The 13,767-nt window shown below is 39.8% G+C and overlaps 1 protein-coding gene across 2 annotated transcripts in view; it reads left to right on the top strand.

The window, feature by feature from the left end:
* The window catches only part of RNF144B (ring finger protein 144B), a 159,816-nt gene that overhangs the window by 118,902 nt on the left and 27,147 nt on the right, over window positions 1-13,767 (top strand). For both annotated transcript variants that reach the window (XM_027523985.1, XM_027523984.1), the window contains exon 4: window positions 6,363-6,423. In XM_027523985.1, coding sequence (XP_027379786.1) covers window positions 6,363-6,423 — 61 coding nt within the window. The remainder of the gene's footprint in view (window positions 1-6,362; window positions 6,424-13,767) is intronic.

The following is a 13,767-nucleotide window of genomic DNA, read 5'->3' as shown; positions in this document are numbered from 1 at the left end:
TGCTCTGCTGTAGGTGGAGGGGATTGGAAAAGTGAAGACTTTCAGCAGAGTAGGAACTGAGGATTTAATAAGTATCCCCAGGCTTATTTTTAACAACAACAACAAAGACAGTGATTCAGGGCTACAGGTAATCAGTAGGTTTTTGCTGTTAATATTCTGGTATTATTGTTTTTGTTCTATTAAAATGAAACTGAATTTGCCTTTTCTTTGAATTAAAATTTTTTTTCTTTTTGGAAGGAATTTCTATAGTGATGAGGAGAAAACGTGGTCTTTCATTCTTGGATAGGAGGAGAGATAAATTTTTGTTTAACAGGTGAAAGTGAGTGAGTGAAGTCGCTCAGTCGTGTCCAACTCTTTGCGACCCCATGGACTGTAGCCAACCAGGCTCCTCCATCCATGGGATTTTCCAGGCAAGAATACTGGAGTGGCTTGTCATTTATTAGTACAAATTCCAAAGGAGAAATAATTAAAAATCACTTTCAGTCAAGTGCAGAATTTTTTTAGTAGTTGGTTTGAGGGGAATGCTCTCTCAGTATTTGAGAGGATACTTAGAAATTTTTGTTTCTGTTGCTTGAATATGAGTCCAGTTAGTAGATTAGAACTCATTGAATAAAATAATTACCATTAGTTCATACTGATCTAAATAAATAAATGAACAAACAAATACGTGAGGGATAAGGGACAACCTTTCCTTATAATAGAATTATAATTTATAAATACAGAATGAATGATAAAAATCAAAAATCATTATTAAACGCCACAATAATAATTATAGGCAAGAATTATTTATTTTAAAGTCTTACAGAATTTGTTACAATATTGCTTCTGTTTTATGTTCTGGGTTTTTGGCTGTGAGGCGTGTGGAATCTTAGCTTCCTGACCAGGGATTGAAGCTGCACCCGCCACATTGGAAGCCAAGTCTAAACCCCTGGACCACAAGGGAAGTCCCTAGGCAAGAATTATTGATAAATACAAAAATTAGTAGGAAAACCTATAATGAGAAATGGGATATTTGTAGACTCAAAATATCTCCCTACAAAATACTTGGTGGTTACAAAAAATACAGAAATCCGACAAATCACCTTGCTGTGCTATGCTCAGTCATGTTCAATTCTCTGTGACACTATGGACTGTAGCCCGCCAGGCTCCTTTGTCCATGGAATTCTTCAGGCAAGAATGCTGGAGTGGGTTACCATTTCCTACTCCAGGGTATCCTGACCCAGGGATCGAACCTGGGTCTCCTGCATTACAGGCAGTTTCTTTGCAGTCTAAGCCACCTTGCTGCTGCTGCTGCTAAGTCGCTTCAGTTGTGTCCGACTCTGTGCGAGCCCATAGACAGCAGCCCACCAGGCTCCCCCATCCCGGGGATTCTCCAGGCAAGAATACTGGAGTGGGTTGCCATTTCCTTCTCCAACGCATGAAAGTGAAAAGTGAAAGTGAAGTCGCTCAGTCTTGTCCGACTTATCGACCCCACGGACTGCAGCCTACCAGGCTCCTCCATCCATGGGATTTTCCAGGCAAGAGTACTGGAGTGGGGTGCCATTGCCTTCTCCACTGAGCCACCTTAACCAAATTAAAAAGTTAATATTGACAGTAATGAGACAGGTTGTCCTCATGTATCTCCTGATGGCCCGACATCACTTCTGTGATATTCTTGCTAAAAATGCACAACCTCAGCGTAATCATGAGAAAGAATCAGACAAATCCATGCTGGAGAATATTGTACACAATAAGTGGCCTGAACCCTTCAAACATGTCAAGGTCATGAAAGCCAAAACCATATGGAGAAACCACCATAGATTGGAGAAGGTTAAGGAGGCATGGCAACTAAATGATAGGTGGTATCCTGAATTGGATCTTGGACTGAGAAAAAAGAGATTACTGGGACAATTTGTAAAGTTTGAATATGGCCCTCAGATTATTTTATATCAATGTAAATTTCATTATTTTAATAATTAACTGTGGTTATGTAACTAAGGTGTTCCTGTTAGGAGAAATTGAGGGGAATGACATTTAGGAACCCTATACAAGTTTTTGCAACTTTTTGTAAGTCTAAAGTTATTTTGAAATAAAAAGGTTAAAAAGGAATGTCCTGATATGTCTTTGAATGATTTGGAATTGCTTTGTTCACAGGAAGAGGATAATTGAATACATAACATACCTCATTATAATCTTTTCCATTATTCTCTAGGATTTCTGTTTTGCAATCAATTTTAGTGTCCTTGTGATTTATTTCTTTTTTTAAGCAGTAGTTCCTTAACCTTTAGCCTGATTGAACCTTCAGTAATCATCCTAAACATTTATTTCAATTTTATAATTGTAAAAGACCTTGAGCAGTCGTGACTTTGCTTCAGATTGCAGTGGAACCAGAAATTTAATACTCTGAATCATCTTTTTTTTTTTTTAACTAAAGTTTATACATACAAAGTTAAGTAAGTCAGAAAGAGAAAAGCAAATACTGTATATTAATGCATGTATGTGGAGTCTAGAAAAATGAGATAGGTGGTCTTCTTTGCAAGGCAGAAATAGAGACAGATGTAGAGAACAAACGTATGGGTACCATGGGGGAAGAGGAGGTGAGATGAATTGGGAGAGTGACATATATACTCTGTTGATATTATGCATAAAATAGATGACTAATGAGAACCTGCTGGGTAGCACAGTGAACTCTGCTCAGTGCTCTGTGTTGCTCTAAATGAGATGGAGATCCAAAAAGGCGGGGGGCGGGGGGTGGTATATGTAAATGTACAGCTGACTCACTTTGCTGTACAGCAGAAACTAACACAACATTGTAAAGCAAGTATACTCTGATAAAAATTAATTTAAAAAGAAAACCAGAAAATGTCAAAGTATATAAAAACATTTCAGAAAATTAGCTCTAATCTGTGAAATCTAACAGACGATAAGATCAAGGAATAGATCTTTTTTTTAACTTATGTGTACATTACTACCTCCTGAGTAATTTAAGTTCCTTGAAGGCAGCTTCTGTATCTCCTTCTTTTGTATCCCAAGCTTCCAGCCAACACTTTACCCATAATAGACTCTAAATGAGTATATAGAGAAGATGTAAGTCCAGGAGGGAGGCTCTGGAGAAGAGAGTGGTGTGTTTTGTGTTAACTTGATTCCAAAAGGATCAAACAGAGTGAGAAATGATGGAACTAACTCTTTGTGATCACAGATTTCAACAGAAAAATTGATTTACTGTGTTAAGGCCTAATTCCATACAAAATTTTGATCTAGAAAACAATAAAATAGGAGCTACAAAGTAGAGGAAGGGACAAAAAAAGCTAGAGACCTCTGACTTCCCTGTTGGCAGTAATGTGTGCTCAGATGAAATTTATCTTTCTAATATAAAATTAAACTTTCATCGCTACCATTGTTGACTTTTTTTACTGAATTAATTTCTGTCGTTTTTCTCATTAGAATTTCATCTCTGTCTGAAACATTATCTCATCTCTTGTTTGCTTTGTCTTCCATCAACTCTGTTGGACTTAGCTGTTGTATAAATTGCTTGTTATTGATCAGAATTTTTAGGGGTTGACTTCAGGGGTTTGAAGGTCTTCATCAGTTCAGAATCTGTTTTAGGCAGTAGTGGGGCTTCCCTGGTGGTTCGGTTGGTAAAGAATTGCCTGCAGTGTGGGATACCTGAGTTTGATCCCTGGACTGGGAAGATCCCCTGGAGAAGGGAAGCCTACCCACTCCAGTATTCTGGCCTGGAGGATTCCAAGGACTGTATAATCCATGGGGTCGCAAAGAGTCAGACACGATTGAGCAACTTTCACTTTCACAGGCGGAGTACAAGACTGTCATATAGAATCAAAGACCTTAAGTGGGTTTTGGTGGGGGGTTGTTAAAAATAGGTTTCTAAAATAACACTGAGGTCTCTTGGGTCCAGATGACATCATTCCCCAAGTACCCTTGGCCCTCAAATTAATGTACAATTAGATTATTTGTCCTCCACCTGCAGTGAATCAGTGACTAAGTCAAGAATTTTACTGATTTCTTAATGTCTCTCTTCACAAGCCTGTACATTCTGTTTCCAACTCTGCATTTTATTTGAGACCCCTTTGTCTTTCAGGAAAGAGGTCCAGATAGTATTATAACAGATGAGACAATACTGACTTTCAGTATGATAAAAGCCTAACTGAATTTAAAAAAAAATTAGGGTAAAACCAATATCACATAAAATTAACCATAATCAAGCTGCTGCTGCTGCTAAGTTGCTTCAGTCATGTCCGACTCTGTGCGACCCCGTAGATGGCAGCCCAACAGGCTCCCCCGTCCCTGGGATTCTCCAGCCAAGAACGCTGGAGTGGGTTGCCATTTCCTTCTCCAGTGCATGAAAGTCAGAAGTGAAAGTGAAGTCGCTCAGTTGTGTCCGACTCTTAGCGACCCCATGGACTGCAGCCCACCAGGCTCCTCCATCCATGGGATTTTCCAGGCAAGAGTACTGGAGTGGGGTGCCATTGCCTTCTACATAATCAAGCTAATGAGCTTTTATTTAAGGTGCCAGATTGAAAATGCAACGTTTTCCCCCTCCCCATTGGAAAAAATGTTATAATTAAGTTTATGTTTTACCCGATTTTAGTTGGTACATAGAAGGCTGACGGAGAAGGCAATGGCACCCCACTCCAGTACTCTTGCCTGGAAAATCCCATGGATGGAGGAGCCTGGTAGGCTGCAGTCCATGGGGTCGCTAGGAGTTGGACAAGACTGAGCGACTTCACTTTCACTTTTCACTTTCATGCATTGGAGAAGGAAATGGCAACCCACTCCAGTGTTCTTGCCTGGAGAATCCCAGGGACAGGGGAGCCTGGTGGGCTGCCATCTTATGGGGTCGCACAGAGTCGGACACGACTGAAGTGACTTAGTAGTAGAAGGCTGAACTTGCCTATTTTGTTGTTCTTCATACATTTTAGCTAACTTAGCTTGATTCATTTACAGAATAAACAAATCGATTTTTTTTGTAAGGAGGAGAATTAGATTTTCATTATCTTTTAAAATGTATCATGGTTGTTAAATACCATGTTAGATACCTTATTTTTATTTTATTTTATTTTTTTATTTTATTTTATTTTTAAACTTTACGTAATTGTATTAGTTTTGCCAAACATCAAAATGAATCCATCACAGGTATACATGTGCTCCCCCTCCTGAATATACCTTATTTTTAAACTCAGGTTTTCTCAAAGCAGACTGCCATTAGTTGCAAGAGCTTTTATCTAGATAGATTTTATAGCAAAAGTATGTCATGTTTTACAGTTGCAATTTCCAAGGCTAAGGCTATGTGCTTTATCAACTTGATGAATGTCTGAAAACCTAAAGTCCTTTGATTTTTCTCAGTTGTAAGTCTTTTAAGCAATGTCAATATATTTATATGTTGACGTCAGTGGAATTATTATTTTTAGAATGCCAGTTTAAGAGCAGTTTGCTTTTCCTGCATCTGCCTTTGAAATGCAATTTAAAATGATTAATCTGAAATGTCATTTAGTTAGATATGAATCACTGTTATTTATTAGTGCCATCTGAAATGGAAATAGGCGCTTAGCCACAAGAAATATCTTTAGGCACGTCTTCTCTGCCAGGGCATGGATGACAATGAATGATCACCAGAGGCCCGTGAAGTGATGTTCGTCAAAAGAAATGGTGTTTCTATTGCTTAGAAAGTACTATTCCCTAGCTGATGAATGAAGTTATGTTATTCCTGAGGCAGTATCTGCCTGATCTTAAAGTTTTAAAGCTAGAATTATAATCTTTTTTTCTTTTTTCATAGAAACCCCAGCTACTTCCTGCATTTGAATCATCAGGCTTTATTTAAAGAATGGTGCTCAGTAGGTTAAGATGAAAATCTTTTAAAAATGTATTAAGTGAAGAGAGAAAAGGAGCATTGTTTCTATATGTGCACAGATAATTTGCAAAGTCCAAACGTTTGGTTGTCTAGTCTTGTTTGTTGTTGTTTAGCCCCTAAGTTGTGTCTGACTCTTTTGCCACCCCATGGACTGTAGCCCACCAGGCTCCTTGGTCCCTGGGGATTTCTCAGGCAAGACTACTGGAGTGGGTTGCCAATTCCCACTAGTCTCGATTCTGATAAAAGAATGGAAGATGATCACTGAGTTCTGTCACTGATGCCTTGAGCAGGGAATCCTAACCATGGCTGAGGATTGGGGATGATTTGGGAACTGCTGCTTCTGTTTAACTGCATGAACAGTATAAGGAAAATGAAATTTGCAGATAGCTGGTATAGAGAAGATACAGTAAACCAGATAAGAAAAAGGGATTGTAAAAAGACGGGTAACTTGGGGCTCCCTGATGAAAGTAAGCAAAGAAGTGACATCTCATCTTTTGAATATCTCTGGTTTCAGATTGCCTGTTTGGTACCGGTGGATCAGTTTCAGCTTTATCAGCGGTTAAAATTTGAACGAGGTATGTACATGCTCTTCTTTTCATCCTGATGGTGGATGTGGTTTTACGTGTGTCCTCTTTACACTAACCTGTGTGTAAGATTAAGGCAGCTGTGAGCTGTCAGCAAAGCCACAGGGTACTCAGAAAAAGGCAAACTGTAATTGCAACATAAAATTTTAACTTTCTCAACCACAGCCAGAAAAAAATGCAGACTAGCAGGAAATGGAACTTTGCTTATGTTGCTTGTTGTATAGTTTTAATTGGGCTTATGTGAGAGAAATTCTGCAAAAGTTAAATACTTTTGCAATAATAGTATGACAAATAGAAGTGAAGTGAAAGTCACTCAGTCGTGTCCGACTCTTTGCAACCCCATGGTTGATACAGTCCCTGGAATTCCCCAGGCCAGAATACTGGAGTGAGTAGCCTTTCCCTTCTCCAGGGGATCTTCCCAACCCAGGGATCAAACCCAGGTCTCCTGCATTGCAGGCGGATTCTTTACCAACTGAGCCACAAGGGAAGCCCATGACAAATAGAAAGTGACCCTCAAAATGAGTTTTACCACCACTTTCCCTAATCCACCCAAACATTTTCACTGCTCATTGTGATATCCACTGCCCTTCTGATTATACTTGTAATCATAGCCAGTGACTGAGTATATCATTCTAATGCTATTTGCAATTGCGTGCTAAGTCAGTTCAGTCGGGTCCGACTCTTTTGCGGCCCTATGGACTAGAGCCGCCAGGCTCCTCTGTCTATGGGGATTCTCCAGGCAAGGATACTGGAGTGGGTTGCCTTGCCCTCCTCCAGGGGATCTTCTTAACCCAGGGATTGAACCCATGTTTCTTATTGTCCCCTGCACTGGCAGGCAGGTTCTTTACCACTAGTACTGCCTGAGGAGCCCTGCTATTTACAATGTATTGGACTAATTTTCTTTCTGATCTTAGACTTGGGGTAATTTATATAGCTTTTCTATTTGTATTACCTTTTTATCTGTAGGAATCATTTTTTTTTGCGGGGCGGGGGGTGGGGGTGGTGGTGGTGTGTTTTTCCATATCTGAGAAGTAGGAGAAGATTGTTTTCCCTGGGACTCACAGACCTGTGTAATCTCATCAATTATGTAAAATAAACTCTAACATGAACATCCAGTTTTCCTGATTGCTAGCTTTTGAATTTGGATTAATAAAGTCCAGAGGTAAGACAGTAAGGAAAGAAGTGAACTATTTTTTTTTAATGTGCCAGTAAATTTGGTGAACACAATTTATCTCATTTAATTTTTGCAATTACCCTGATGGAAAATTGTTACATGAAAACAGAAAGAGCATAAAGGGGGTAAGGATAGGAACATTTGCAGGAGAATCACAGGATGGCATTCACTGCCTTTGACCAATGTTTGGTTCAATCTCATAGGCTTATTTTTCTCAGCAAGCCAAAAGCAGATTCATCTTTCATGGGTACGTCATTTAACGAAATGTGTAAGACTGGTATATTAAGGTGGAATTTAATTATTAAACAATTCTTGGGCTGCATTGCTTTGCGTTGCACTTTTGCCCTCTTTTGTATGCTCATGTTCAGTCGTGTCTGACTCTTTGTGACCCTGTGGACTCTATAGCCCACCAGGCTCCTCTGTCCATGGGATTTCCCAGGCAAGAATACTGGAGGGGGTTGCCCCACTTTCTCCTCCAGGGGATCTTCCTAACCCAGGGATCGAACCTGCGTCTTCTGCATTGACAGGTTGATTCTTTACCATTGAGCCAGTAAAGAACATAATTTATGAAGCAACAGAGTGGGGAGTGTTTTCAGTTCAAGTGAGACTATTCCATCATAAAAATTTACATGCTAAAGCAAAATGCTGTCCTTATTCCCAGAGGCAATAACAAGGGATGTTTTATAGGATATTTGCTAATCTAATTGTTATAAAATTCTGAAAGAGATGGGAATACCAGACCACCTGACCTGCCTCTTGAGAAACCTATATGCAGGTCAGGAAGCAACAGTTAGAATTGGACATGGAATGACAGACTGGTTCCAAATCAGGAAAGGAGTACATCAAGGCTGTATATTGTCACCCTGATTATTTAACCTATATGCAGAGTACATCATGAGAAACGCTGGGCTGGAAGAAGCACAAGCTGGAATCAAGATTGCCGGGATAAATATCAATAACCTCAGATATGCAGATGACACCACCCTTAGGGCAGAAAGTGAAGAGGAACTAAAAAGCCTCTTGATGCAAGTGAAAGAGGAGAGTGAAAAAGTTGTCTTAAAGCTCAACATTCAGAAAACGAAGATCATGGCATCTGGTCCCATTACTTCATGGAAAATAGATGGGGAAACAGTGGAAACAGCGTCAGACTATTTTTTTGGGCTCCAAAATCACTGCAGATGGTGATTGCAGCCATGAAATTAAAAGATGCTTACTCCTTGAAAGGAAAGTTATGACCAACCTAGATAGCATATTGAAAAGCAGAGACATTACTTTGCCAACAAAGGTCCATCTAGTCAAGGCTATGGTTTTTCCTGTGGTCATGTATGGATGTGAGAGTTGGACTATAAAGAAAGCTTAGCGCCGAAGAATTGACGCTTTTGAACTGTGGTGTTGGAGAAGACTCTTGAGAGTCCCTTGGACTGCAAGGAGATCCAACCAGTCCATTCTAAAGGAGATCAGTCCTGGGTGTTCATTGGAAGGACTGATGCTAAAGCTGAAACTCCATTACTTTGGCCACCTCATGGGAAGAGTTGACTCATTGGAAAAGACCCTGATGCTGGGAGGGATTAGGGGCAGGAGGAGAATGGGACGACAGAGGATGAGATGGGTGGATGGCATCACCGACTAGATGGACGTGAGTCTCAGTGAACTCCGGGAGTTGGTGATGGACAGGGACGCCTGGTGAGCTGCGATTCATGGGGTCGCAAAGAGTCGGTCACGACTTAGCGACTGAACTGAATTGATATAAAAACTTTGCAGTCTCAAAACAACTTATAGGAAGATGCAAATAGGATATTGTGGAACATGCTGTCAGAACCAGCAGAATCAGATGAACTTTAGGTTTAATGGATAAAGACATAGAATGATACACTGTCTATACTGTCCTGTGTGGATTCCGAGCTAACCAGAGGAATTGATGATGGGATAGTTTATATATCAGCCCTCCCTAATCCATCCACATGGGCTGGTTAGATTGAGCATTGCAGCATCACATGCTGATTAATGGTGTCAAACATCTGCTCTGACATTCTCTCACTTTATCCCAATATCCTCCACTACATAAATACATTACTGCTGGAATAAAGGCATTCACCTCGTGGATGGATGTGGCTGGTAGCCAGTGCCATGATTGGAGGGCTCTTACCTAGAGAAAGTCTAAGGAGGTAGGTTGCATTTTCAGACTTCTTAAATGGTGAGACCCGTCAGTCTCACCAGTCCCATTCAGTGATCAGGGCTCAGCCTGTCTGTAGGATTCCCTTGTTCCCGATGTACCTCTCCTCCTCCATGACCGTCACCTCTCCCCCTACCCACTTCCCCATCAGTCAGTAGCAGGCCTTATTCCTCATTGTTTACAAACATTGTTTTAGATAAAATGTCTTTTTTTGTGATTTATTAGACAAATTCTAATAGTACCAGGCATTAAAGCTTTCTGTAAGTCGGTTCTTACGGATGAATATAAATTTTTAGTGCATTCTAAAAATAGTGTGAATGCTGGCTCCACCCCTTACTAGACTGTGTAACCTTGATTTCTGTACCTCAGTTTTTTCATCTATAAAATGGGGATAATAATGGTCCCCATACCATGGGTTTGAGATGAGGATTAAATGAATTAAGAAAATTGGAGGGATTGAGACTTGCCTGGGACCATACAGGTGTGTCTCAGCTTCCTCATCTATAAAATTTTTTGAATTGGGTAATTAAAAAAACTTTTTTATTTTATTTTTTGGCTGTGTGGCATGTGGGCTCTTAGATCCTGGACCAGGGATCAAACCCATGTCCCCTGCTTTGGAAGCATGGAGCCTAAACCACTGGACTACTAGAGAAGTCCCTATACTTTTTATTGGAGTTAAAAACATCATTAAATTTACCATTTCACCCATTTTAGGTGTGTAATTCAATGGCATTAAGAATATTTACAATGTTGTACAGCCATCACCACCATCCACTTGCAAAACTTTGATCATCCCAGGCAGAAGAAACCCTGTAATATCTAAACAGTAACTTCCTTCCCCACTTCTCCCAGCCCCTGATAACCTCTAATCTACTTTCCGTTCTGTGAATTTGCCCAGTCTAGATACTTTGTGTAAGTGGGATCACACAATATTTTCCTTTTGTGTCTGGCTTATCTCCATCCACGTTGTAGCATGTATCAGAACTTCATGTCTTTTTATGGTTGAATAATGTCCCATTGTGTATACCTACCACTTTTTGTGTATCTCTTCATCTGTTGATGGACACTTGGGTTGTTTCTACTTTTTGGCTGTTGTGAATCATGCTGCGTGAACATTGGAGCACAAATACCTGTTCAAGCCCCTGCTTTCCATTCTTATGGGTATATGGCTAGCAGTGGAATTGCCAGGTCATAGGGCAAGTTAGGAACTGCCAAACTGTAAAACTCTGTAGTTTAATTAGACATTTATTAACATTAAATTAACTGGTGGAAAGTAAAACTCATTGGCTGGACTCTTGAGACAGAATTGGAGAGATTGTTTTTACTCTGAAAAAAATGTAGAATCAGATTAGAGACATCTCTATCTTAGTAAGAAAAATTATCATCTGTTTTGTCCAATTTTTATTGACTGCCAATTTAAAGAACTGACTCATTGGAAAAGACCCTGATGCTGGGGAAGATTGAAGGCAGGAGAAGGGGACAACAGAGGATAAGATGGTTGGATGGCATCACTGACTCGATGGACATGAGTTTGAACAAATTCTGGGAGTTGGTGATGGACAGGGAGGCCTGTTGTGCTGCATTCCTTGGGGTCTCAAAAAGTCGGACATGACTGAACAACTGAACTAACTGACCAAGTTCTTTTTTTAGTTTTAACTTGTCATCCAGTATTTTAATTTTCTTTTACCTTATGTTACATATATGATTAGCTTGTCTTTTGTGTCTTTGTTGTCACGTGCGTCTTTGTGGGGGAAATCTTTTGAATAGGAATGGTCCCTAGTCGTCACTTTTTCCACAAAGCAGAGAAACGTCACTTGGCATTGATGGATTATTCTGTGGATCCGCTTTCCATCCATCTGTGATTTTTCCATTGGCTACTTCCGTGTTTCTGGGTTTTCTTTTCTGTGTCTGTCTTCCAATATTAACAAAGAAAAGGGAATACTAAGTTTGGCATGTGTTAGTGATTATTGCTTTACTTTCTACTGGTTCTCAAAGCATATGTCTGATTAAACTAGAATTTTGTTTGTCTCTTGTTTCCATAACTTACTTTTTCAAGTTAGTTTTTTTTTGAAAGCTGGGTTAAGATTATCCATCTCTAGTCCTTAAGCATTTTTTTCCCCTAATTTTTGTGACCCTTTTTACTTACTGTAATTGCTAGTTGCTTCAATTTCTTGGTAGGTGAATGTGTCTATTCTTGATATTTGCATTATCATAGACTGGTTACAGGGGGTTTCCCTGTTGACTCAATGGTAAAGAATCTGCCTGCCAATACAGGAGACATGGGTTCCATCCCTGGGTCAGGTAGATCCCCTGGAGAAGTAAATGGCAACCCACTCCAGCATTCTTGCCTGGGAAATCCCATGGACGGAGGAGCCTGGCAGGATACACAGTCCATGGGGTGCCAAAGAGTTGGACATGAATTAACTTAGCCACTGAACAACAACAAAGAGTGGTTACAAACTCTTACAAATGGTTTAAGTGCCATTGTTCTCCGTCTTTTTTTTTTTTTTTTTTTTTTGAAAAAATATGGTACCTACAGTTTTTGGGTTTTTTTTGAGACTATTTTAAATTTTGTTTTAAAACTTTACAAATTTGTATTAGTTTTGCCAAATATCGAAATGAATCCACCACAGGTATACATGTGTTCCCCATCCTGAACCCTCCTCCCTCCTCCCTCCCCATACCATCCCTCTGGGTCGTCCCAGTGCACCAGCCCCAAGCATCCAGTATTGTGCATCGAACCTGGACTGGCAACTCGTTTCATACATGATATTATACATGTTTCAATGCCATTCTCCCAAAACTTCCCACCCTCTCCCTCTCCAACAGAGTCCATAAGACTGTTCTATACATCAGTGTCTCTTTTGCTGTCTCATACATAGGGTTGTTGTTACCATCTTTCTAAATTCCATATATATGCGTTAGTATACTGTATTGGTGTTTTTCTTTCTGGCTTACTTCACTCTGTATAATAGGCTCCAGTTTCATCCACCTCATTAGAACTGATTCAAATGTATTCTTTTTAATGGCTGAGTAATACTCCATTGTGTATATGTACCACGGCTTTCTTATCCATTCATCTGCTGATGGACATCTAGGTTGCTTCCATGTCCTGGCTATTATAAACAGTGCTGCAGTGAACATTGGGGTACACGTGTCTCTTTCCCTTTTGGTTTCCTCAGTGTGTATGCCCAGCAGTGGGATTGCTGGATCATAAGGCAGTTCTAGTTCCAGTTTTTTAAGGAATCTCCACATTGTTCTCCATAGTGGCTGTACTAGTTTGCATTCCCACCAACAGTGTAAGAGGGTTCCCTTTTCTCCACACCCTCTCCAGCATTTATTGCTTGTAGACTTTTGGATCACAGCCATTCTGACTGGTGTGAAATGGTACCTCATAGAGGTTTTGATTTGCATTTCTCTGATAATGAGTGATGTTGAGCATCTTTTCATGTGTCTGTTAGCCATCTGTATGTCTTCTTTGGAGAAATGTCTATTTAGTTCTTTGGCCCACTTTTTGGTTGGGTCATTTATTTTTCTGGAGTTGAGCTGTAGGAGTTGCTTGTATATTTTTGAGATTAGTTGTTTGTCAGTTGCTTCATTTGCTATTATTTTCTCCCATTCTGAAGGCTGTCTTTTCACCTTGCTAATAGTTTCCTTTGTTGTGCAGAAGCTTTTAAGTTTAATTAGGTCCCATTTGTTTATTTTTGCTTTTATTTCCAATATTCTGGGAGGTGGGTCATAGAGGATCCTGCTGTGATGTATGTCAGAGAGTGTTTTGCCTATGTTCTCCTCTAGGAGTTTTATAGTTTCTGGTCTTATGTTTAGATCTTTAATCCATTTTGAGTTTATTTTTGTGTATGGTGTTAGAAAGTGTTCTAGTTTCATTCTTTTACAAGTGGTTGACCAGTTTTCCCAGCACCACTTGTTAAAGAGATTGTCTTTAATCCATTGTATATTCTTGCCTCCTTTGTCAAAGATAAGGTGTCCA

This window comes from Bos indicus x Bos taurus, chromosome 23, assembly GCF_003369695.1.
Source record: "Bos indicus x Bos taurus breed Angus x Brahman F1 hybrid chromosome 23, Bos_hybrid_MaternalHap_v2.0, whole genome shotgun sequence".
NCBI classification, from domain to species: domain Eukaryota; kingdom Metazoa; phylum Chordata; class Mammalia; order Artiodactyla; family Bovidae; genus Bos; species Bos indicus x Bos taurus.
This window is presented reverse-complemented; position numbering and strand designations above follow the sequence as displayed.